The sequence below is a fragment of the Oncorhynchus mykiss genome, chromosome 31 (assembly GCF_013265735.2).
Source record: "Oncorhynchus mykiss isolate Arlee chromosome 31, USDA_OmykA_1.1, whole genome shotgun sequence".
Classification (NCBI taxonomy): Eukaryota; Metazoa; Chordata; class Actinopteri; order Salmoniformes; family Salmonidae; genus Oncorhynchus; species Oncorhynchus mykiss.
In genome coordinates this window covers 27,415,462-27,442,961 of record NC_050571.1, presented here as the reverse complement: position 1 = coordinate 27,442,961, position 27,500 = coordinate 27,415,462, and the positions used below count along the sequence as shown (strand labels likewise).

The window sequence follows — 27,500 nt, the reverse complement described above, 5'->3', positions numbered from 1 at the left end:
GAGAGAGAGAGAGTCCTGTTCCAGTAGCTGAGAGAGAGAGTCATGATCCAGTAGCTGAGAGAGAGAGAGAGTCATGTTCCAGTAGCTGAGAGAGGGTCATGTTGCAGTAGCTGAGAGAGAGTCATGTTCCAGTAGCTGAGAGAGAGTCATGTTCCAGTAGCTGAGAGAGATAGAGAGTCATGTTCCAGTAGCTGAGAGAGAGTCATGTTCCTGTAGCTGAGGGAGAGTCATGTTCAAATAGCTGAGAGAGAGTCATGTTCCTGTAGCTGAGAGACAGTCATGTTCCAGTAGCTGAGAGAGAGTCATGTTCCAGTAGCTGAGAGAGAGTCATGTTCCAGTAGCTGAGAGAGAGTCATGTTCCAGTAGCTGAGAGAGAGAGAGAGTCATGTTCCAGTAGCTGAGAGAGAGTCATGTTTCAGTAGCTGAGAGAGAGAGAGAGTCATGTTCCAGTAGCTGAGAGAGAGAAAGAGAGAGTCATGTTTCAGTAGCTGAAAGAGAGAGAGAGAGAGTCATGTTCCAGTATCTGAGAGAGAGAGAGAGTCATGTTCTGGTAGCTGAGAGAAAGTAATGTTCCAGTAGCTGAGAGAGAGAGAGAGTCATGTTCCAGTAGCTGAGAGAGAGTCATGTTCCTGTAGCTGAGGGAGAGTCATGTTCAAATAGCTGAGAGAGAGTCATGTTCCTGTAGCTGAGAGACAGTCATGTTCCAGTAGCTGAGAGAGAGTCATGTTCCAGTAGCTGAGAGAGAGTCATGTTCCAGTAGCTGAGAGAGAGTCATGTTCCAGTAGCTGAGAGAGAGAGAGAGTCATGTTCCAGTAGCTGAGAGAGAGTCATGTTTCAGTAGCTGAGAGAGAGAGAGAGTCATGTTCCAGTAGCTGAGAGAGAGAAAGAGAGAGTCATGTTTCAGTAGCTGAAAGAGAGAGAGAGAGAGTCATGTTCCAGTATCTGAGAGAGAGAGAGAGTCATGTTCTGGTAGCTGAGAGAAAGTAATGTTCCAGTAGCTGAGAGAGAGAGAGAGAGAGAGAGAGAGAGAGAGAGAGTCATGTTCCAGTAGCTGAGAGAGAGAGAGAGAGAGAGAGTCATGTTCCAGTAGCTTAGAGAGAGAGAGTCATGTTCCAGTAGCTGAAAGAGAGCGAGAGAGTCATGTTCCAGTAGCTGAAAGAGAGAGAGATAGTCATGTTCGAGTAACAGTGTAGTAAACAGTGCAGAGAGATTCAAACATTGAACTCAAACGAAATGATGAACTCTATCCAGTTTTTCAATAACTCACAATACCAAAACAATAAAGATGGTGTCATTTCGGCTTCTCAAAACATCAACTGCATATTCCAAAAAGCAGCATTGAAAGCAAATTTGAGAAAACCAAAGAAATGCAACATCAGAAACAAAAAACAAAATGTTTCTGACAAATGGTTTGATAATGAATGTAAAACAATTGGAAAACACCTAAGACAAATCTCAAACAAAAAATGAATACTTTGAAACTCTGAAACAGTATAAAAAAAACTGAAATGCAAGAAATTGAATTATACCAACAAGACACTTGAAGAAATTGAAAACGCAATTGACCAAAATCAGTTCTGGGACATGTGGAACAATTTAAGCACAACAAAGCCACAATAATTAGCCATACAATATGTAGGAATTTGGAAAACTTATTTTGATAATCTGAACAAAAACATACCAAAAAAGACTAATCAAAAAAGACAAAAAAGACCAATTAGAAATTAAAGAAAAATTTAACATCCTTGAATCAGTCATTAAAAACAACCAAAATCCATTAGATTACCCAATAACCCAACAAGAACTAAATGAAAAGCTAAAATCTTATAAATCAAAGAAGGCTTGTGTTCTAGACAACATCAGAAATGAAAATCTGAAAAACAGCACACCTGAGTTGCAAAATGCTGTGCTTAAATTGTTCAACATGGTTTTACCTTCTGGCTACTTCCCTGATGTCTGGAACCAGGGGCTCATCTCCCCTATCCACAAAAGTGGAGAAGAATCAGACCCCAATAATTACAGGGGAATTTGCGTCAACAGTAACTTGGAAAGGTTTTCTGTAGCATTTTGAATTCAAGAATTCAAACCTTTCGTCAAGAAAAAAACTGTGTCAAATTGGCTTTCTCCCCAACCATCGCACTACTGACCATATATACATCTTACACACACTAATTAATAAACACGTCCACCAAAAAAAAGAGGGCAAAATCTTTGCTTGCTTTATTGACTTTAAAAAAGCATTTGAATTTATTTGGCACGAAGGGCTATTCTACAAAATTCTCCGAAGCGGGCTTGGTGGTAAGGTGAATGACTTAATAAAATGTATGTACACAGAAAACAAGTGTGCAATAAAAATCAAAAACCAAAGAACAGAATTATTTTCACAATGTCGAGGTGTGAGACAAGGCTGCAGTTTGAGTCCAAATCTTTTCAACATTTATATCAATGAATTAGCAGACATGATGGACCATTCTCCAGCCCCAGGACTCACACTATTTGACACAGAGGTGAAATACCTGCTATATGCTGATGACTTGGTACTTCTATCACCAACCAAAGAAGGTCTTCAACAAAACATTAATATTCTGGAGCAATATTGCCATAATTGGGCCCTGGCAGTAAATTTCCCAAAAAACGAAAATTATGATTTTCTCATCAAAAAAAAACAGATGTCAGAAACACAAATATAAATTCACCCTGAACAACACCTTAATTGAACACACTAAAAATTACACCTACCTTGGTTTGACCATATCTGCATCGGGAAACTTTAATATGGCAGCGAATGCACTCAAAGAAAAAGCCGGCAGAGCAATGTATGCAATAAAAATGAAATTATTCAAAATCAACATCCCAATTAGAATTTGGACTAAAATATTTGACAGTGTAATCCTACCAATAGCTCTTTATGGAAGTGAGGTTTGGGGGCCACTCAATAAACTGGCCTTTAAAATGTGGGACAAACATCCAATTGAAGCCCTACATGCAGAATTCTGTCGGAAAATCCTACAAGTCCAGAGAAATACACCAACTAATGCATGTAGGGCAGAATTGGGCCGTTTTCCAGTAATAATGAAAATACAGAAAAGATCATTCAAATTTTGGCTACATCTAAATTCAAGTCCAAATTCAAGTCTGCAATTTAAAGCTTTTCAAACCCAAGAGCTGAGCCCAGAAACGAGCCCTCTCAGTCAGATGGTGTTGGACCTCAACAACCAAGCTGACACTAGCACTGCTCCAAAATAAATCATTCCAATAAGCAAAATCATGAACCAATCAAAGGAATCATATTTACAACATTGGAAAAACTAAACAAAATCCCAAAACCGACTAAATTGCTATCTGACCCTAAACAGAGAATATGAATTGGCTGATTATCTCTACTCTGTCAGAGATACGAAGCAGAGACAGATCCTTACCAAGTACAGGCTGAGTGACCACCGATTGGCAATAGAAACCGGCAGACATAAAAAGACATGGCTACCCAAAGAGGAGCGTGTATGTGGTCACTGCATGACAGGGGAGGTAGACAGAGATGCACTTTCTCCTTTACTGTGATAAATATTCTTCACAAAGAGATTAATTTTTCACAGAAATGACTACATTTTTTCCAAATTTTTCCAAATTTAACCCAGAGGAAAAACTAAAAATACTCATGGACGAAGGAGCAATGGCTCCTCTTGCAGCCAAAAATGTAGCATAATACACTATTACAAACACACATAATACTAGCATAATGACCCAATAAATATTAAATCTAAAAAATATTGATTCTTCTTCTACTATAGTCCCATAACATTTCTATATACTATATTTAAATTGTTTTAAAATAATGTTTAAATGTATATATTGAAAGGTTTCTAGTTTGCTCTGTTAATTTATTCAATTTCTGTATTGCTCTAAATCGAAATGTTCTTTTGCCTATTTCTCTTTTCTGTCTGGATAACGCATAGATGGTGGACAATCTATTCCTAGTATTTACGGAATGTCTGTCTCTTACCAACTGAAAACTGTTGTGAATAGAACTTGGCCGTTTTAAATTATGTATATTATAAAATAAAATAAGCATGTTTTTTTCAATTACCTTGTCGATTGATGACCAACCAAGAACATTGTGCATGACTGCAACAGAAGAACCATATCTCCTCCTTAAAACAATCCTTGCTGCTTTGTTCTGTGCATTCTGCAGCCTCCTAATTTCACTTGCTGATGCATTTTCCCAGACCACAGAACAGTAGTTCACCTGACTCTCAATTAATGCTTGTGTTATTTGCTGAATAATTTTTCCTGGTAAATATTTAGCTATCCTTCTGATTATGCATGCTGTTTTAATATTTTTTTTTACATAGATTGGTTATTCGAGATGACCATGATAAGCAGTTGTCTAGCTGCACTCCCAGTAGTTTGGTTTCTGCCACTTCTTCAATTTGTACTCCTCCCATACTTAATTGTATCCCATGCTGTTTTGGCCTTTTCCTAGTTGAACAGACCAACATAATTTTGGTTTTCTTGGTGTTTAAAACAAGCTTGTTCTGGCAAACACACTTCCTGATATTCTCCAAATCTCCTTGTAAAGCCTGCTGTACTTGTTGAACCAATTGTCTTGCTGCATAAATTGTAGGATCATCTGCAAATATAGTAGATTGAGTTTCAACCAAGGCATAGGGAAGGTCGTTGGTATATATTAAATAAAGAAGTGGCCCAAGGCAGCTGCCCTGCGGTATTCCACAGTTTAACACATGAGGGGAAGTAAATTAACCATTGATATAGGTGGACTGTTTCCTGTCAGTTAGATATGACTGTACCCAATTCAATGCTACTTCCTCAATTTTAATTTTAATTTTGTCAAAATTATTTCATGATCCACTAAATCAAATGCTGCACTGAAATCTAAAAATAGTACACCTACAAATGTGCCATTATCCATAGCATTGAGCCACTGATCAGTCATGTCAACCAATGCAGTGGTAGTGGAATGGTTTTTGCGATAAGCGTGCTGATTGGCTGTGATCAGATCATTATTTTCCATGTACTCCCACATTTGTCTACTCACAATACCCTCCAATATCTTACTGAGTGTAGGGAGTAGACTAATTGGTCGACTATTGGCAGGAGTAATAGGTTCTTTGCTGTCTTTTGGAATAGGACACAGTTTCGTATGCTTCCCAAACATCCCCTTTTCCAGTGACCAATTAAATATGTATCTCAGTGGAACTGCAATCTGGGGAGCAGCACAGCGATGTGGAACGACATTTATTGGATATTTCAAACTTTTTTAACAAATCAAAAACTGAAAAATTGGGCGTGCAAAATTATTCAGCCCCTTTACTTTCAGTGCAGCAAACTCTCTCCATAAGTTCAGTGAGGATCTCTGAATGATCCAATGTTGACCTAAATGACTAATGATGATAAATACAATCCACCTGTGTTTAATCAAGTCTCCGTATAAATGCACCTGCACTGTGATAGTCTCAGAGGTCCGTTAAAAGCCCAGAGAGCATCATGAAGAACAAGGAACACACCAGGCAGGTCCGAGATACTGTTGTGACGAAGTTTAAAGCCGGATTTGGATACAAAAATATTTCCCAAGCTTTAAACATCCCAAGGAGCACTGTGCAAGCGATAATATTGAAATGGAAGGAGTATCAGACCACTGCAAATCTACCAAGACCTGGCCGTCCCTCTAAACTTTCAGCTCATACAAGGAGAAGACTGATCAGAGATGCAGCCAAGAGGCCCATGATCACTCTGGATGAACTGCAGAGATCTACAGCTGAGGTGGTAGACTCTGTCCATAGGACAACAATCAGTCGTATATTGCACAAATCTGGCCTTTATGGAAGAGTGGCAAGAAGAAAGCCATTTCTTAAAGATATCCATAAAAAGTGTCATTTAAAGTTTGCCACAAGCCACCTGGGAGACACACCAAACATGTGGAAGAAGGTGCTCTGGTCAGATGAAACCAAAATGGAACTTTTTGGCAACAATGCAAAACGTTATGTTTGGCGTAAAAGCAACACAGCTGAACACAACATCCCCACTGTCAAACATGGTGGTGGCAGCATCATGGTTTGGGCCTGCTTCTCTTCAGCAGAGACAGGGAAGATGGTTGAAATTGATGGGAAGATGGATGGAGCCAAATACAGGACCATTCTGGAAGAAAACCTGATGGAGTCTGCAAAAGACCTGAGACTGGGACGGAGATTTGTCTTCCAACAAGACAATGATCCAAAACATAAAGCAAAATCTACAATGGAATGGTTCAAAAATAAACATATCCAGGTGTTAGAATGGCCAAGTCAAAGTCCAGACCTGAATCCAATCGAGAATCTGTGGAAAGAACTGAAAACTGCTGTTCACAAATGCTCTCCATCCAACCTCACTGAGCTCGAGCTGTTTTGCAAGGAGGAATGGGAAAAAAATTCAGTCTCTCGATGTGCAAAACTGATAGAGACATACCCCAAGCGACTTACAGCTGTAATCGCAGCAAAAGGTGGCGCTACAAAGTATTAACTTAAGGGGGCTGAATAATTTTGCACGCCCAATTTTTCAGTTTTTGATTTGTTAAAAAAGTTTGAAATATCTAATAAATGTCGTTCCACTTCATGATTGTGTCCCACTTGTTGTTGATTCTTCACAAAAAAATACAGTTTTATATCTTTATGTTTGAAGCCTGAAATGTCGCAAAGTTCAAGGGGGCCGAATACTTTCGCAAGGCACTGTATCTTGTTGCTCATAATATGATCATCAATCCATTGGACAATAGCATGTTTGGAAGAATGTATGTCTACATTGTTGCACAGTAATTTAACTTTCTGTGTAAAAAAATCTGCAAAATGATTGGCAATATCAACTGGTTTTGTTATTGTTCTCCACACTAGATGGGCATGATGAGATAGATGTACCAAGTAAGCCCTTAACTGTGTTCCATACCTTTTTAAAATCATTTTTACCATCAATAAAAGCATTGTTGTAAAATAACTTTTTTTTCCTTCGATTCAATTTAACTGCATAACTACGTAATGTTCTATAATTCTGTTCATCAGTTTCTAGTTTAGATTTGGCTGCTAAGACTTTTGCCATATTTCTATGAGAAAAAGCCTCACCCAGTTCATCATCAATCCATGGAGATGGACTTGCACCAACTGTTCTCTTTCTTATAGGGGCATGATGGTCCATTACCTCAGTGAGCAAATCAATAAAACATTCTGTAGCGTGATTTAAATCATCCTCTAGATAAATCAGCTCCCAGGGTACAGCAGCCAAATCATTTAGAAATAACTCATGATTAAATGTTTTTTAAATTATTTTGACCACAATCCTAGGGGGTTTCTTTGGAACCTTGGTGTTCATGGTTATGGTCACAATATTATGGTCTGTCCAGCCCACTGTCATTGATCTGGCTTTTAAGCATTGCAATGGTATATTACAGAAAATCAGATCAATGCATGTGTCTGAACGATGACCCAACTTAATTGATGATCTAGTAGTATCATTAACCATTTGTTTCAAACCACAGTTCTTAGCATATCTCATCAATTTAGATATATTTTAATTATTATGATCCTTCCAATTTATATTAAAATCACCCAAGATAAATACATCTCTGTTGCTATCTGTGGCCTGGTCAAACCCAGTACATAAGTCATCCAGATAGGACACCTTAGAGCTAGGAGGTCTATACACACATCCTACCAATATGGATGCCTGGTGAGGCAGATGTACTTGATCCCATAGTGCCTCTATTTGACCTACATTAAGGTCATCCCTCCTCTTAAAAGGTATATGATTCTGAATATACAGTGCTACACCCCCACCATTCCTATTCCTGTCCCTTCTAAGTACATTATATCCATGAATGTTCATTTGCCCCTCATTTACAGATGCATCTAAATGCGTTTCAGTCAAAGCCATAATATGAATATTATTTATGTTGACCAAGTTAAAAACCTAATGTATTTTGTTAGGAAGGCTACATACATTAACCTGAGCTATATGCAACCCTTTCCTTATCAAGTGAAGATCAATATAGCATGTATTCGTTATAGTTGAAGTTGTCATGATACTCTACAACACACAAACTCAGTTTTAAGCATTACATTAAAATAGCCAGGGAGTTACTCCAGAGTCCCGAAACATGGAGACTCGTTGATTCAGGCAACGTGATGGGATACAGTGTTTTTCTCCTGTCATTGATCTCGGTGGGGAAGTGATCATTCATTCCAAAATCAGTGTTTCTGAGTTCTTTGTCCCTGCTCTTCGTCATTTTCTTTTGCTTAAATTGATCAAAACATGCAATAATATCCCGTGGCCTATTTCCAGAGGCCTTACCTATTCTATGGACTCTGGAGGAAGTGACATTATGCACAACATCAGTGGGCAGTTCCAGTTGAGTTGATATAAAGTCTCGGACTGTGTCCTTACAGCCTCTGCTGTTGTCATTCTCCAGTATCCCTGAACATATTAGATTGTTCCACATTGATCGACACTGTACATCAAGCAAGGTTTCTTAAATGGTTTGTTCTCCCTTTGCACCACCTCCACCTTTCCATGAATAGAGTCTACAGTAACTTTCAGCTCCGTGTTCTCTTTCCTTAGATCATCATTATGACATTGTCTGAATTATAGACGGGCACATAATGCATTGATGTCCTCTCGTAATATATCTACATATCAGTAAACCTCTCCCCACGCAGTAAACCTCTCCCCACCTCTCCCCACGTATCGTTGATACCTATTGGCCAACCTGGTTTTGGTTTGGTTTGTTGATTTGGTTGGTTGTCCTTAACAATGCTTGAATCCTCTGAAACCAGCGACATGTTTCTTTGAGTTTGTAAGTATCTCTCCTCAATGAATCATTTAAGTTCTTCAATGGATTCTGAATCATCCAGTGTGTTTACAGACAGAGTTAAGCACACAAACAAACTGTTCAGCCGCAACAGCGGCAGTCACGGAGAACCAAACACGAAATGTAATCGGCGTAGTGATGTGGTTACCGGCATTCCTTTCTGCTTCTGGGAATCGTCCAATGAGAGGAGAAGTTGAAAAATATCCTGCAGTTTATGTGCACTTTACTGGTTCATGGAGTCAGCTTAGTGACTGAGTGAACACACAACGCCAACACACCGACGCACATACCCACAAACACACTCAGTACGGCACACACACACACTATGGCACACCAGTACACTGACTTTCACTCACTATGTGAGACCACACACACACACACACACATACACACACAGAGCGACCCTGACTGTGCCATCTGTCAGCGTGGCCTGTGGGGGGGATAGGCCCAATAAGGCTTTCGCTGTGAGCAGGGCAACGAGGTTCCACCGGAGAATCACCTCTATTATCGCCTTGATGAAAACTTCACATAGTTGGGAGGGAGGGAGGGAGGGAGAGAGGGAGAGAGGGAGGGAATGACGGCAGTAGTGTCGCTGTTCTGGAGGGAGGGAGGGAGGGAGGGAGGGAGGGAGGGAGGGAGGGAATGGCGGTAGTAGTATCTCTGTTCTGGAGGGAGGGAGGGAGGGAGGGAGGGAGGGACTGACGGCAGTAGTGTCGCTGTTCTGGAGGGAGGGAGGGAGGGAGGGAGGGAGGGAGGGAGGGAGGGACTGACGGCAGTAGTGTCGCTGTTCTGGAGCGAGGAAGGTAGGTAATGGCGGCAGTAGTATCTCTGTTCTGGAGGGAGGGAGGGAGGTAATGGCAGCAGTAGTATCTCTGTTCTGGAGGGAGGGAGGGAGGGAGGGAGGGAGGGAGGGAGGGAGGGAGGGAGGGAGGGAGGGAGGGAGGGAGGGAGGGAGGGAGGGACTGACGGCAGTAGTGTCTCTGTTCTGGAGGGAGGGAGGGAGGGAGGGAGGGAGGGAGGGAGGGAGGGAGGGAGGGACTGACGGCAGTAGTGTCTCTGTTCTGGAGGGAGGGAGGGAGGGAGGGAGGGAGGGAATGGCGGTAGTAGTATTTCTGTTCTGGAGGGGGTGAGGGAGGGAGGGAGGGAGGGAGGGAGGGAGGGAGGGAGGGAGGGAGGGAGGGAGGGAATGGCGGTAGTAGTATCTCTGTTCTGGAGGGAGGGAGGGAGGGACTGACGGCAGTAGTGTCGCTGTTCTGGAGCGAGGAAGGTAGGTAATGGCGGCAGTAGTATCTCTGTTCTGGAGGGAGGGAGGGAGGTAATGGCAGCAGTAGTATCTCTGTTCTGGAGGGAGGGAGGGAGGGACTGACGGCAGTAGTGTCTCTGTTCTGGAGGGAGGGAGGGAGGGAGGGACTGACGGCAGTAGTGTCTCTGTTCTGGAGGGAGGGAGGGAGGGAGGGAGGGAGGGAGGGAGGGAGGGAATGACGGCAGTAGTGTCTCTGTTCTGGAGGGAGGGAGGGAGGGAGGGAGGGAATGACGGCAGTAGTGTCTCTGTTCTGGAGGGAAGGAGGGAAGAAGTGATGGAAAGGAAGAAAGGAGGGAAAATGACATGCTGGCGTCAGGGATCTGATCCTACCGTGGTAGGGCTGTGAGACACTTAACCATCACGGAAGATATTCTTTAAACGCCACCCTCTGGTTCCCCCATTACTCTTCACTGTGTGTGTTTTTCATCACTTTGAGCACCTGCCCCACCAAAGGTCTGTGCAGGGCTCTGGTGTGTATGTGTTATATATGTAGGCCATCACTGCCATGTAATATGGCCCAGCTAGCATGTCCATTAAGAGAGAGAGGATGAAAGACCATAATTGGTTAAAGAAAATTGTGATGAATAAAAAGGACACTACCAGTTTCATTTAAGGACCAAAACATTGACTTTGCAAAATAGTTTTTTGCTGTAACGAATCCATGGCACGTGGTTTTTTACACAATATGTAAAATAATGCCAGATTCAAAACATAGAATGTTTCCATTTAAATTATCATACAGAATTCTTGCAAAACACAGAATGTTATTTATATGAGTGATACAATCTTCCCAGCTCTGCAGATTTTACTGTGAGGAGGCAGAGTCATTAGATCATTTATTTTGTTACTGTCCATATGTAGCTCGTTTTTGGTCACAGGTCCAGGAACGGCTGAAGAATTACAACATTTACCTTGAAATAACGCTGCAGACAGCAATACTGGGTGATCTGAAAAGTCATAGTCAATCGATCAATAATATAATAATACTTTTAGCAAAACATTTTATTTTCAATTTACAATCTGTAGGAACAATGAGAACAGAAAGGTTCAGTACTTTTGTGAAGCATCACAGTATAGTTGGAAAAATATATGGCAAATGGAAATCCAAAATGGATGGTGTTAAGAGACAGATGGGAGGGGTTGAATGGAGCTGAAGGGAGGGACTGAATGGTGTTAAGAGATAGATGGGAGGGGTTGAATGGAGCTGAAGGTTGGACTGGATGGTGTTAAGAGATAGATGGGAGGGGTTGAATGGAGCTGAAGGGAGGGACTGGATGGTGTTAAGAGATAGATGGGAGGGGTTGAATGGAGCTGAAGGGAGGGACTGGATGGTGTTAAGAGATAGATGGGAGGGGCTGAATGGAGCTGAAGGGAGGGACTGGATGGTGTTAAGAGATAGATGGGAGGGGTTGAATGGAGCTGAAGGGAGGGACTGGATGGTGTTAAGAGATAGATGGGAGGGGTTGAATGGAGCTGAAGGGAGGGACTGGATGGTGTTAAGAGATAGATGGGAGGGGCTGAATGGAGCTGAAGGGAGGGACTGGATGGTGTTAAGAGACAGATGGGAGGGGTTGAATGGAGCTGAAGGGAGGGACTGGATGGTGTTAAGAGATAGATGGGAGGGGCTAAATGGAGCTGAAGGGAGGGACTGGATGGTGTTAAGAGATAGATGGGAGGGGTTGAATGGAGCTGAAGGGAGGGACTGGATGGTGTTAAGAGATAGATGGGAGGGGCTGAATGGAGCTGAAGGGAGGGACTGGATGGTGTTAAGAGATAGATGGGAGGGGTTGAATGGAGCTGAAGGGAGGGACTGGATGGTGTTAAGAGATAGATGGGAGGGGTTGAATGGAGCTGAAGGGAGGGACTGAATGGTGTTAAGAGACAGCTGGGAGGGGCTGAATGGAGCTGAAGGTTGGACTGGATGGTGTTAAGAGATAGATGGGAGGGGCTGAATGGAGCTGAAGGTTGGACTGGATGGTGTTAAGAGATAGATGGGGGGGGGGGGGGGGGTGATGCTAGTGGGCCTTCCAAAAGAACTTTGACACACACTGCATGCTGGCTAATTACCCCTGGAGACCTAGCCCCTACATCCTATGCCCTTGCTCACTAGCTCCTAGTTCCTAGCCACTAGTTCCTTCCCCAATCTCACAAACTTCTAGTTCCTAGCTTCTAGTTCCCAATGCCTCTGAATCTAGTCCCTATTTCCTAGCCCCCCTCTCACTAGCCCCTAGTTCCTTCCCCCTCCCTCACGAGCCTATAGTTCCTACACCCTCTTTCACCAGTCTCTAATTCCTAGTCTCTAGTTACTAACCCTTCTCTCACTAGTCTCTAATTCCTACCCCCTCTCTCACCAGCCTCTAGTTCCTAGACTCTAAGTACTAACCCTTCATTCACTAGCCTCTAGTTCCTAACCCCTCTCATAACTAGCCTCTAGTTCCTAGCCTCTAGTTCCTACCCCCTCTCTCACTAGCCTCTAGTTCCTAGTCTCTAGTTACTAACCCTTCTCTCACTGGCCTCTAGTTCCTACCCCCTCTCTCACTAGCCTCTAGTTCCTAGCCTCTAATTCCCAACCCCTCACTCAATAGCCTCTAGTTCCTCTACCCCTCTCTCACTAGCCACTAGTTCCTACCCCCTCTCTCACTAGCCACTAGTTCCTACCCACTCTCTCACTAGCCACTAGTTCCTACCCCCTCTCTCACTAGCCACTAGTTCCTACCCACTCTCTCACTTGCCACTAGTTCCTACCCCCTTTCCTCACTAGCCTGTAGTTCCTACCCCCTCTCTCACTAGCCACTAGTTCCTACCCCCTCTCTCACTAGCCACTAGTTCCTTCCCCCTCCCTCACGAGCCTATAGTTCCTAGTCTCTAGTTACTAACCCTTCTCTCACTAGTCTCTAATTCCTACCCCCTCTCTCACCAGCCTCTAGTTCCTAGACTCTAAGTACTAACCCTTCATTCACTAGCCTCTAGATCCTAACCCCTCTCATAACTAGCTTCTAGTTCCTAGCCTCTAGTTCCTACCCCCTCTCTCACTAGCCTCTAGTTCCTAGTCTCTAGTTACTAACCCTTCTCTCACTGGCCTCTAGTTCCTACCCCCTCTCTCACTAGCCTCTAGTTCCTAGCCTCTAATTCCCAACCCCTCACTCAATAGCCTCTAGTTCCTCTACCCCTCCCTCACTTGCCACTAGTTCCTACCCACTCTCTCACTTGCCACTAGTTCCTACCCACTCTCTCACTTGCCACTAGTTCCTACCCACTCTCTCACTAGCCACTAGTTCCTACCCCCTCTCTCACTAGCCACTAGTTCCTACCCCTTCTCTCACTTGCCACTAGTTCCTACCCCCTCTCTCACTAGCCACTAGTTCCTACCCCCTTTCCTCACTAGCCTGTAGTTCCTACCCACTCTCTCACTTGCCACTAGTTCCTACCCACTCTCTCTCTTGCCACTAGTTCCTACCCCCTCTCTCACTTGCCACTAGTTCCTACCCACTCTCTCACTAGCCACTAGTTCCTACCCACTCTCTCACTAGCCACTAGTTCCTACCCACTCTCTCACTTGCCACTAGTTCCTACCCCCTTTCCTCACTAGCCTGTAGTTCCTACCCCCTCTCTCACTAGCCACTAGTTCCTACCCCCTCTCTCTCTAACCACTAGATCCTACCCCCTCTCTCACTAGCCACTAGTTCCTTCCCACTCTCTCACTAGCCACTAGTACCTAACCTTCTTTCACAAACTTCTAGTTCCTAACCCCTCTCTTGCTACCCACTAGTTCCTACACCCTCTCTCGTTGGCCACTTGTTCCTACCCATTCTCTCACTAGCCTCTAGTTCCTACCCTTCTCTCTCTAGCCACTTGTTCCTACCCCCTCTCTCACTAGCCTCTAGTTCCTACCCCCTCTCTCACTAGCTTCTAGTTCCTACCCCTCTCTCCCTAGCCTCTAGTTCCTAACCCTACTCTCACTGTCATCTAGTCCCTAGGCAGTCACTAGTGCATATCGGGAAGGGTTGGCTAGGGATCTGAAATGAATCGTAGCTTATCTTGCGCGTATGAATGTCTCCTATCATCTGAGAAAATCCCTCCCTGCAACTTCGGCTGTATATTTTCAGAACACTTGAAAGGAGAAAGACAGAGAGAAAGAGAGAGAAAGGGAGAAAACGATAGAAGACAGGAAAGAGAGAGAGAGAGAGAGAGAGAGAGAGAGAGAGAACGATAGAAGACAGGGAGAAGAGAGAGAGAGAGAGGGGCCGGCATAGAAAGATGATACGATATTCATCTCTGAGGGGTTTGAATGAGACAAGGGATGAGATGGTTTGGCTAAATGTTCCTCTACCTGGTTGACTGTAGATTGGGCTTCAGTATTTAGAACCATGCATTCATTATGCCCATAGAGGAGGGAAGGTGCCGCAAAATACATATTCTCATATTCCCCCCTATTTCTCACCTATCATTATCTCCTTCATTAATACCCTTTAATAACACACTGCTGATACATGGGGGGTTGGACTGCTGGGAGGGTGGTACTGTAGGTGTCAGTGAGATGCATGTACACACATACACACACACACATTGTACCATATTGTGAGCTTAATATGGATGTTCATCTTTCCCTTTCAAGACGATTCAATACATATACAGTACAGGACATTGGCTCCGATACGATGCAGGAACGAGATGTTTTAGTTTGAAACGATTCGGTGCAATTCAGTTTGATTAGAGAATGAATCGATATTCATTTCCATTCTAAATCAAATCTGCTGTTGATGGAGCTCATGAGCTGGGCCTCTCTGAGCTGCGGCTGTCAGAGCTGACATGTGTGTGTGTTTGTTTTGTGCGTGTGTGTAAATGATGTGTGTCTATGGTGCGAGTACTATTTAGGAACCTGATCAGAGCCATAAAGGAGACTAGACATCTACTACACCACTACCACTACCAGATTAGGCATCTACCACTGTCAGATTAGAGCCATAAAGGAGAGTAGAAATCTACCACACCACTACTATCAGATTATCCATAAGGGAGACTAGGAATCTACCACCCCACTACCACTATCAGATTAGAGCCATAATGGAGACTAGACATCTACCACACCACTACCACTTTTAGATTACAGCCATAAAGGAGACTAGACATCTACCAACCCCACTACCACTATCAGATTACAGCCATAAAGGAGACTAGACATCTACCAACCCCACTACCACTATCAGATTACAGCCATAAAGGAGACTAGACATCTAACAACCCCACTACCACTATCAGATTACAGCCATAAAGGAGACTAGACATCTACCAACCCACTACCACTGTCAGATTAGTGCACCTAGCAAAGTGATTCCTGTCCTCATTATGAAATGAAACTTTACCCTTTATATCTAAAAATGACCATATACACCGATTGTTTAAAGCACAACCAAAACTATTGCTGATGCTGAACCTGAACAATCAAAATAAAATCTATTGTAGACGCTGTTCTGCAGGCAGACTATAACAAGGTGAGAGTTGTCTCTGGTAGTTTACATGTATTCCTGTAAAACACCATTTTCAACAGCGCATAGATGGCAATAACGTAGCAAATTACATAGGTTGTCACTCAACTAATAAAGGCTAATATCACGTTCAGCATGTTCAGCATGATAACTGACTGCCAACAATAACATGCAGTTCCACACTGAAGGAGAGGACGCATCAGTTGTCAGAAAAAAAAGTATTTTCAGAAGGTAGAAAGAATGTAAAATGAGCAACAACAAAAATTGGAAATGGACGATTCCTAACGTTTGAATCAAACTTCTGACAGATGCATGCTACATTTGGATTGTTTAAATGGGGGACCAATGCGTATCAGTGACTTGTTACATCCCTAGAGCTTAATTAAGTAAAGCTTGTTTTCTTAGTGGCACAGAACAGTTGAGCGCCACACAACTGAATGAAAGCGAGAGGGAGGGATGCAAAGGAGACAAGGAGAGGGTTGTGTCCTCTCTCTGTGCTGTCTGTAGAGTGCATAACCCTCTCCACTCCTGTTATGTTTATAGAGCACAGGATGCTGTCTAGCCACAAAGCATTAGACTTAGAGCACACTACCAGACCATAAACAATACCTGTTTTGACATTTATACACACCCCCATGCCCACAGACACAACACAGACACGCCACAGACACACAAGTAGGTGATCACACACATGCACAATGCACACACACACACAGGCACACTGACACAGAGTAAGGCAGAAGACTGAAGCTATATTTCTCTCTCTCCCCCCTTCTCTCTCTCTTTCGCTCTCCCCCCCTTCTCTCTCTTTCGCTCTCTCTCTCTCACTCTTTCTCTCTCTCTCTCTGTCCCCCTCTCTCTCTCTGCCCCCTCTCTCTCTCTGCCCCCCTCTCCTCTCTCTCTCTCTCTCTGCCCCCCTCTCCTCTCTCTCTCTCACTCTCTCCCTCTCTCCCTCGCTCTCTCTCCCCCTTTCTCTCTCTCCCTCTCTGTCCTCAATCATTCTCCTCTCTCTCTCCCCTCTTTCTCTCTCTCTCCCTCTCCGTCACCCTCTTTCTCCCTCCCTTCCTTTCTCTTTCTCCCTCTCTCTCATCCCCCCCTCTCACTCTCTCTCTCCCCTATCTCTTTCTCTCCCCCCTCTGCCCCCCCTCTCAGTTGATGTTTTCCCTCTATGTGTTGGAATTACATGTCACAACGAATAAGGCTGTCTCACTCTTAACACCACTGGGGGACTGTGTGTGTGTGTGTGTGTGTGTGTGTGTGTGTGTGTGTGTGTGTGTGTGTGTGTGTGTGTGTGTGTGTGTGTGTGTGTGTGTGTGTGTGTGTGTGTGTGTGTGTGTGTGTGTGTGTGTGTGTGTGTGTGTGTGTGTGTTGTGTATTGTGTGTGTGTGTGTGTGTGTGTTGTGTATTGTGTGTTGTGTGTGTGTGTGCGTGTGTGACAGCAGTGCAATCACATTAATACACCCACAGATTCCCTTTAATGAATGTCTACGTACGTAATCTCTTTGTATTCTGAACGGATAGCCCGGGACCTTTGTTCAAAATGTGATGTACATTATATTTGCCATTATAAATGACCTTTCTCTTTCTCTCCCTCTCTCCTTTCTTTCTGCAATCATTGAAGGAAGTTGAGGTAAGTAATTGATTAATCTTCACACTTTTATAACTCCATTTTGAAATCCTCTGATGAGGTACAGAGAGGAAGCGCGTGAATATGTGCATCTGAAATATTATTTGGAGATAACGCTCTCTCACAGTGGAAACACAATCGCGGTGCGATGCCCGACACTTGATGCAGTGCGGTATGTCCCTCTGGGCTTGCTGTAGTGCTGATACATGTATGTTAACACGCCACTTCAAAACGGTCAGTGTAAAAGATAGGAGACACAGTGGAGATAATAGACTAGTTCAACATGGCAGCTGTAAAGCTCCACTGTAAAGAGGGTGAAACACCTTGATGTGATGAGGAGGATCCGAAGAGGTTAGTAGCCGAGTAGTTCAGCTTCACTGTAGAGAGGGTGAAACACCTTGATGTGATGAGGAGGATCCGAAGAGGTTAGTAGCCGAGTTCAGCTTCACTGTAAAGAGGGTGAAACACCTTGATGTGATGAGGAGGATCCGAAGAGGTTAGTAGCCGAGTAGTTCAGCTTCACTGTAGAGAGGGTGAAACACCTTGATGTGATGAGGAGGATCCGAAGAGGTTAGTAGCCGAGTTCAGCTCCACTGTCTCTGCGTCCAAAATGGCACCCTATTTCCTACACTCTTATTCAGCTATCCCCGTAGGATAAACTTTTTTTGGTTCCAGGTAGAACCCTTTTGGGTTTATTGTAGAACTCTCTGTGGAAAGGGTTCTAGATGGAACCCAAAATGGTTCCACCTGGAGCCGAAAGTGTTCTACATGTTCCTGGAACCGAAAAGGGTTCTTCAAAGGGTCCTCCTATTGGGACAGCCATTTAACTCTTTTAGGATCTAGATAGCACCTTTTTTCGACGAGTGTATATACAGTTGACCTTGGAAGATTACATACACCAAATACATTTAAAGTCAGTTTTTCACTTGACATTTAATCCTTTAATTTAACCCTAGATTCCCTGTTTTAGGTAAATTAGGATCCCCACTTTATTTTAAGAATGTTAAATGTCAGAATATTAGTAGAGAGAATTATTTATTTCAGCTCTTATTTCTTTCATCACTTTCCCCGTGGGTCAGAAGTTTACATACGCTCAATTAGTATTTTGTAGCATTGCCTTTGAATTGTTTAACTTGGGTCAAACATTTCGGGTAGCCTCCCACAAGCTTCCCACAATAAGTTGGGTGAATTTTGGCCCATTCCTCCTGTCAGAGCTGGTGCAACTGAGTCAGGTTTGTAGGCTTCCTTGCTCACACATGCTTTTTCAGTTCTGCCCACAAATTTTCTATGGGATTGAAGTCAGAGCTTTGTGATGGCCACTACAATACCTTGACTTTGTTGTCATTCAGCCATTTTGCCACAACTTTAGAAGTATGCTTGGGGTCATTGTCCATTTGGAAGACCCATTTGCGATCAAGCTTTAACTTCCTGACTGATGTCTTGAGATGTTGCTTCAATATATCCACATAATTTTCTATTATCTATTTTGTGAAGTGCACAAAAGCATCCGCCAACTCCTGGACAGTCTGTGATGCAACATGGCGTTGGTGGATGGAGCGAGACATGCTGCCACCCCCGTGCTTCACGGTTGGGTTTGTGTTCTTCGACTTGCAAGCCTCTCCCTTTTTCCTCCAAACATAACAGTGGTCCTTATGGCCAAACAGTTCTATTTTTGTTTCATCAGACCAGAGGACATTTCTCCAAAAAGTATGTCGATACAGGACTCGTTTTACTTTTGTACCTGTTTCCTCCTGCATCTTCACAAGGTCCTTTGCTGTTGTTCTGGGATTAATTTGCACTTTTCGCACCAAAGTAGGTTCATCTCTAGGAGACAGAATGCATCTCCTTCCTGGGTGGTATGACGGCTGTGTGGTCCCGTGGTGTTTATACTTGTGTACTATTGTTTGTACAGATGAACGTGGTACCTTCAGGCATTTGGAAATTGCTCCCAAGGATGAATCAGACTTGTGGAGGTCTACAATTTTTTATCTGAGGTCTTGGTTGATTTCTTTTGATTTTCCCATGATGTCAAGCAAAGACGCACTGAGTTTGAAGGTGGGCCTTGAAATTAAAAATAAAGGGAACACTTAAACAACACAATGTAACTCCAAGTCAATCACACTTCTGTGAAATCAAACTGTCCACTTAGGAAGCAACACTGATTGACAATAAATTTCACATGCTGTTGTGCAAATGGAATAGACAACAGGTGGAAATTATGGGCAATTAGCAAGACACCCCCAATAAAGGAGTGGTTCTGCAGGTGGTGACCACAGACCACTTCTCAGTTCCTATGCTTCCTGGCTGATGTTTTTGTCACTTTTGAATGCTGCCGGTGCTTTCACTCTAGTGGTAGCATGAGACGGAGTCTACAACCCACACAAGTGGCTCAGGTAGTGCAGCTCATCCAGGATGGCACATCAATGCGAGCTGTGGCAAGAAGGTTTGCTGTGTCTGTCAGCGTAGTGTCCAGAGCATGGAGGCGCTACCAGGAGACAGGCCAGTACGTCAGGAGACGTGGAGGAGGCCGTAGGAGGGCAACAACCCAGCAGCAGGACCGCTACCTCTGCCTTTGTGCAAGGAGGAGCAGGAGGAGCACTGCCAGAGCCCTGCAAAATGACCTCCAGCAGGCCACAAATGTGCATGTGTCTGCTCAAACGGTCAGAAACAGACTCCATGAGGGTGGTATCAGGGCCCGACGTCCACAGGTGGGGGTTGTGCTTACAGCCCAACACCGTACAGGACGTTTGGCATTTGCCAGAGAACACCAAGATTGGCAAATTCGCCACTGGCGCCCTGTGCTCTTCACAGATGAAAGCAGGTTCACACTGAGCACGTGTTGGGTCAGTCATGGTGTGGGGTGGCATTTCTTTGGGGGGCCGCACAGCACTCCATGTGCTCGCCATAGGTAGCCTGACTGCCATTAGGTACCGAGATGAGATCCTCAGACCCCTTGTGAGACCATATGCTGGTGCGGTTGGCCCTGGGTTCCTCCTAATGCAAGACAATGCTAGACCTCATGTGGCTGGAGTGTGTCAGCAGTTCCTGCAAGAGGAAGGCATTGATGCTATGGACTGACCCGCCCATTCCCCAGACCTGAATCCAATTGAGCACATCTGGGACATCATGTCTCGCTCCATCCACCAACGCCACGTTGCACCACAGACTGTCCAGGAGTTGGCGGATGCTTTAGTCCAGGTCTGAGGTCTGGGAGGAGATCCCTCAGGAGACCATCTGCCGCCTCATCAGGAGCATGCCCAGGCGTTGTAGGGAGGTCATACAGGCACGTGGAGGCCACACACACTACTGAGCCTCATTTTGACTTGTTTTAAGGACATTACATCAAAGTTGGATCTGTAGTGTGGTTTTCCACTTAAAATTTTTGTGTGACTCCAAATCCAGACCTCCATGGGTTGATAAATTTGATTTCCATTGATAATTTTTGTGTGATTTTGTTGTCAGCACATTCAACTATGTAAAGAAAAAAGTATTTAATAAGAATATTTCATTCATTCAGATCTAGGATGTGTTATTTTAGTGTACATCCACAGGTACACCTCCAATTGACTCAAATTAGGTCAATTAGCCTATCAGAAGCCATGACATAATTTTCTGGAATTTTCCAAGCTGTTTAACTGCACAGTCAACTTAGTGTATGTAAACTTCTGACCCACTGGAATTGTGATACAGTGAATTTTAAGTGAAATAATCTGTCTGTAAACAATTGTTGGAAAAATTACTTGTGTCATGCACACAGCAGATGTCCTAACTTACTTGCCAAAACTATAGTTTGTTCACAAGAAATGTGTGGAGTGGTTGAAAAACGAGTTTTAATGACTACAACCTAAGTGTATGTAAACTTCTGACTTCAACTGTAGTGCACTACTTTTGACCAGAGGCCATTTGGGATGCATTCCAAGGTTGATTGTATCCAACCACAGTAAGATCCCTTCCTGAGCTGAGTCCAGTCGTATACCGTGGTATCGTACCCTGCAGTCCAAGGTTGATTGTATCCAACCGCAGTAAGATCCCTTCCTGAGCTGAGTCCAGTCGTATACCGTGGTATCGTACCCTGCAGTCCAAGGTTGATTGTATCCAACCGCAGTAAGATCCCTTCCTGAGCTGAGTCCAGTCGTATACCGTGGTATCGTACCCTGCAGTCCAAGGTTGATTGTATCCAACCGCAGTAAGATCCCTTCCTGAGCTGAGTCCAGTCGTATCGCGTGGTATCGTACCCCGTAGTCCAAGGTTGATTGTATCCAACCGCAGTAAGATCCCTTCCTGAGCTGAGTCCAGTCATATCGCGTGGTATCGTACCCTGGAGCCATTTACCACTGTCTGTCTGTGCTATTATCTTGGCTGGATGGCAGCTTGGTGCAGAGGGAGGGGTGGAGAGGATGAGACGAGAGCAGTAGTGATGGAGATGATGGGCTCCCACATAAATGGTGTTTGGTTAAATCATGTCTTTGTCACAGTTATTGCTTTCTGTAACATTAGACTTCACACGTTGAAGCCGATAAAGGATAATTGCGTCTGGGAGAGAAAATGAGGACAGAGAAGAAAAGAAAGAGGGAGAGACGTGGAAATGAGAGGAATGCAGAGAGAGACCAGCGGGACCATTTAATTGGGCATCGCGACCTCATATCAAACTAATGGACTTATTAGCTCAAACCTTAACTCCAGTCATTTGTAAAACAGGAAGTTGTGGAGGGAGAGTCGTGCTTTTTGCTTTTCCTAGGAAATTCTCAGATCCCTCCCTCTCTTCTCTCTCCAACTCTCTCTTGCTCCCCTCCTCTCTGTACACTGTTCTCCTCCATCCCTCTTCTCCTCCCTCCCTCCTCTCCTCTACTCTAATCAAGCATTATATGCTGTATTGAGGGGGAGACAGACCCTGCTCATAGCCACAATAGGGGGTCTCACAGTGGGTCTGCCACAATCACCCAACCACTCTCCCTCCCTGGTGATGCTGTTAACATCGTCAGTATGTGTGTCTGTTTGAATCTCTGCACACCTCCCACTGTTCCTCCCTGTCCCTACTCTTTTTCTCTCTTTCACTGCAATGGTTTGGGTTTGGGGCTAGCGGATTGTGCGTGTGTGTGTGTGTGTTTGGGTCAGGTCCAGTAGCAGGGGTGAGTTAGTGTCTATCAGTTGTTCCAGCCTTGTCTCTCTGAGCCAAACCCAAACGCTGTTCCCACTGAGATCAGCTCAACAGACTGGCATTACAGAGCTGGCCAACTCACTACATTATCCCTGGCCCCACTGTCCCCCAACTCCCTACATTATCCCTGGCCCCACTGTCCCCCAACTCACTACATTATCCCTGGCCCCACTGTCCCCCAACTCACTACATTATCCCTGGCCCCACTGTCCCCCAACTCACTACATTATCCCTGGCCCCACTGTCCCAACTCTCTCTAACTGTCCCAACTCTCTAACTGTCCCAACTCTCTCTAACTGTCCCAACTCTCTCTAACTGTCCCAACTCTCTCTAACTGTCCCAACTCTCTCTAACTATCCCAACTCTCTCTAACTGTCCCAGCTCTCTAACTGTCCCAGCTCTCTCTAACTGTCCCAACTCTCTCTAACTGTCCCAACTCTCTCTAACTGTCCCAACTCTCTCTAACTATCCCAACTCTCTCTAACTGTCCCAAACTCTCTCTAACTGTCCCAACTCTCTGTCTCTCAATTTTTCAACTTCAATATAATTTCCAATTTTAATTTAACCTCTTGAAGCAATTTTTATGTTTGGAAAAATAACGTTCCCAAAGTAAACTGCCTATTTCTCAGGACCAGATGCATATAACAGATTAGGATAGAAAACACGCTAAAGTTTCCAAAACTGTCTAAATATTGTCTGTGAGTATAACATAACTGATATTGCAGGCGAAACACTGAGAAAAATCAAACCAGGAAGTTCTATTTTGAAAACTCCATGTTCCATAGCCTCCCATTGCTCCATTTAAAGGGATATCAACCAGATTCCTTTTCCTATCGCTTCCTCAAGGTGTCAACAGTCTTCAGACATAGGGCGGCAGGGTAGCCTAGTGGTTAGAGTGTTGGACTAGTAACCGGAAGGTTGCAAGTTCAAACCCCCGATCTGTTGTTCTGCCCCTGAACAGGCAGTTAACTACTGGCCGTCATCAAAAATAAGAATTTGTTCTTAACTGACTTGCCTGGTTAAGTAAAATATATAAAAATAGTTTCAGGCTTTTATTTTGAAGAATGAGCGTGAATGACCACATTGCGTAAGTGGACGACGCAATGTGGTCGTTCACGCTCATTCTTCAAAATAAAAGCCTGAAACAATTTATATATTTTATTTAACCAAGGTGGCCATTGTTACTCCCGGTCCTAGTGAAAAGCCAGCTGTCCCGGTTGATATATTATCAAATAGATATTTGATAAACACCCTGAGGATTGATTATAAAAAACGTCTGACATGTTTCTGTGGACATTTCCGGTGGATTCCTGGGCATAAAACACCAAACTAACGGAGGTATTTGGATATAAAAAATATCTTTATGGAACAAAAGGAACATTTGTTGTCTAACTGGGAGTCTCGTGAGTGAAAACATCCGTAGATCATCAAAGGTAAACGATTAATTTGATTGCTTTTCTGATTTTCGTGACCAAGTTACCTGATGCTAAGTGTACTTATTGTTTTGTTGAGCGATCGATAAACTAACACAAACGCTTGTATTGCTTTCACTGTAAAGCATAATTTAAAAATCTGAGACGACAGGTGGATTAACAAAAGGCTAAGCTGTGTTTCGCGATATTGCACTTGTGATTTCATGAATATGAACATTTTCTAGTATTATTATTTGACTGTGGCGCTATGCTATTCAACGTTGCTGTTGACAATTTTCCCGGATCCGGTATGGATGGTTCAGAGAGGTTAAGGGCTTTATTGGCATGGAAAACAAATGCTTACATTGCCAAAGCAAGTAAAATAGATAATAAACAAAAGTGAAATAAACAATAAAAAATGAACAGTAAACATTACACTTACAACATTTCCAAAAGAATAATGACATTTCAAAAGTCATATAAAGTGTCTTATACAGTGTTGTAACAATGTGCAAATAGTTAAATAAATAAACATTAATATAGGTTGTATTTACACTTGTCTTTGTTATTCACAGGTTGCCCTTTTCTTGCGGTAACAGGTCACAAATCTTGCTGCTGTGATGGCAAACTGTGGCATTTCACCCAGTAGATATGGGAGTTTTTCAAAATTGGATTTGTTTTCAAATTCCTTGTGGGTCTGTGTAATCTGAGGGAAATATGTGTCTCTAATATGGTCATACAGTTGGCAGGAGGTTAAGAAGTGCAGCTCAGTTTCCACCTCATTTTGTGGGCAGTGTGCACATAGCCTGTCTTCTCTTGAGAGCCATGTCTGCCTACGGCAACCTTTCTCAATAGCAAGGCTATGCTCACTGAGTCTGTACATAGTCAAAGCTTTCCTTAATTTTGGGTCAATCACAGTGGTTAGGTATTCTGCCACTGTGTACTCTCTGTTTAGGTGCAAATAGCATTCTAGTTTTCTCCGTTTTTTTTGTTAATTCTTTCCAATGTGTCAAGTAATTATCTTTTTGTTTTCTCATGATTTGGTTGGGTATAATTGTGTTGCTGTCCTGGGGCTCTGTGGGGTGTGTTTGTGAACAGAGCCCCAGGACCAGCTTGCTTAGGGGACTCTTCTCCAGGTTAATTTCTCTGTAGGTGATGGCTTTGTTATGGAAGGTTTGTACATCGTTTCCTTTTAGGTAGTGGTAGAATTTAACGGCTCTCTTCTGGATTTTGATAGTTAGCGTTTATCGGCCTAATTTTGCTTTGGATGATTTATGTGGTGTTGTACACAGAGTATATTTCTCAATTTGGTGTTTGTCCCATTTTGTGAATTCTTGGTTGATGAGCGGACTCCAGACCTCACAAACATAAAGGGCAATTGGTTCTATAACTGATTCAAGTATTTTTTGCGAGTTCCTAATTGGTATGTGGAATTTTATGTTCCTTTTGTTGGCATAGAATGCCCTTCTTGCCTTGTCTCTCAGCTCATTCACAGATTTGTGGGAGTTACCTGTGGCTCTGATGTTTAGGCCAAGGTATGTATAGTTTTTTGTGTGCTCTAGGGCAACAGTGTCTAGATGGAATTTGTATTCGTGGTCCTGGCTACTCAACCTTTTTTGGAACACCATTTTATTTAGTCTTACTTAGTTTTACTGTCAAGGCCCAGGTCGGACATAATCTGTGTAGAAGATCTGTGCAGATGCTGCTGTAGGGACTCCTTGGTTGGGGTCAGAAGCACCAGAACATGTGAGCCAGTTTCATCACAGCGCTTGATGGTTTTTGTGTATGCACTTGCACTTGAATTTTCCTTCATGTCTTAAAGTAATGATGGACTGTCGTTTCTCTTTGCTTATTTGAGCTGTTCTTTCCATAATATAGACGTGGCCTTTTACCAAATAGGGCTATCTTCTGTTTCCCACCCCTACCTTGTCACAACACAACTGATTGGCTCAAACGCATTAAGGAAAGAAATTCCACACATGAACAAGGAACACCTGTTAATTTAAATGCATTCCAGGTGACTACCTCATGAAGCTGGTTGAGAAAATGTCAAGAGTGTGCAAAGCTGTTATCAAGGCAAAGTGTGGCCACTTTAAATCACCTCAAATATATTTTGATTTGTTTAACACTTTTTTGGTTACCACATGATTCCATATATGTTATTTCATAGTTTGATGTTCTCACAATTATTCTACAATGTAGAATATAGTAAAAATAAAGAAAAACCCTTGAATGAGTAGGTGTGTCCAAACTTTTGACTGGTACTGTATTTGTTTTTGCTGTTTGTTCTTTGTTCTTTGTTATAGGTCCAAAAAGGTTGGAGAAGTGGTTTACCCATACATCTCCCTTTTGGATAGATAACATTTTGTGTTGTTGTTTGTTTAGTGTTTTCCAATTTTACCAGAAGTGGTTAGATTCTATTGATTCTTCAATTATGTGAGCTGATTTCTGACGTGCTGTTCCTTCTTTTCCTTAGTGTATTTCTGTATTGTTTTAGTGATTCACCATAGTGAAGACGTAGACTCAGGTTTTCCAGGTCTCTATGTTTTCGGTTGAATAGGTTTCTCAATTTCTTTTTTAGGTTTTTGAATTCTTCATCAAACCATTTGTCATTGTTGTTAATTTTCTTAGGTTGTCTGCTTTAAATGTTAAGATTTGATTGGGAAGCTGAGAGGTCAAATATGCTGTTTAGGTTTTCTACTGCCAAGTTTACTTACACCTTCACTATTACTATCTCTATCTCGCGCTCTCTCGGTCTATGCTCTTTCTTTTTCCTGTCCATACACTCTCTTTAAATCTCCCGTTCTCTCTCAATTACATTCCCTTTCTCCATCCTTCAGTCTCATCCCTCTTTTATTTGGTCATTTCCTGTCTCGTCCTCCCCACCTTCAACTTGTAGGTCTATTTCTCTTCCTCTGGTGTTCTCCTCATGGGTTTATCTCTCCTTCTGTTCTACTCATTTCCCGCGCTCTGCCTCTCTCGCCCACACAGGCAGTAGGAAAGAGAGTTTTTGTGAGAGAAAATTCTGGCTTCTCAGCGGTTTATATCATCTTCTGCCTTTGTTTGGTCTTTAGAGTGATCTGCTGCTGGGACCATGCTGAGTGCTTTATTTCTAACGTCATGTTGAGACAAACACTGTTGAGAGAGAGAGAGAGAGAGAGAGAGACAGAGAGAGAGAGGGAGAGATACAGAGAGAGAGAGAGAGAGAGACAGAGAGAGAGGGAGACAGAGAGAGAGAGATACAGAGAGAGAGAGAGAGAGAGAGAGAGTAAAAGACGAGAGAGAGAGAGACAGAGAGAGAGACAGAGAGAGAGATAGAGAGAGAGAGAGAGAGAGAGACAGAGAGAGAGAGAGAGAGACAGGTAGAGAGAGAGAGAGAGAGACAGAGAGAGAGAGAGAGAAAGAGAGAGAGAGAGAGAGAGAGAGAGAGAGCAAAATAGGAGAATTTGATAGTTAAGAGCTGAGAGAAATGTTTTTGCTTTCCCAGTGGGATATGGAGCTGTTTGTTATTTGAGCTCTGACAGGGTTTGATTCCTTCTTTTTTTCACAACCCCACTCAGCTCTGCTGCAGACTATATACTACATTGAGTATACAGAACATTAAGAGCATCGGCTCTTTCCATGACACAGACTGACCAGGTGAACCCAGTTGAAAGATATGATATT

The 27,500-nt window shown here is 43.4% G+C and overlaps 1 protein-coding gene across 2 annotated transcripts in view; it reads left to right on the top strand.

Annotated features, from left to right (window-relative positions):
* Positions 1-27,500, top strand: part of LOC110504900 (SPARC (osteonectin), cwcv and kazal like domains proteoglycan 1) — a 447,194-nt gene that overhangs the window by 212,686 nt on the left and 207,008 nt on the right. The window contains exon 3 of one of the 2 annotated variants that reach the window (XM_036970335.1): positions 17,259-17,267. The exons of the other annotated variant lie outside the window; for it this stretch is intronic. Within the exon in view, the coding sequence (XP_036826230.1) occupies positions 17,259-17,267 (9 nt within the window). The remainder of the gene's footprint in view (positions 1-17,258; positions 17,268-27,500) is intronic. 2 annotated transcript variants of the gene reach the window in all.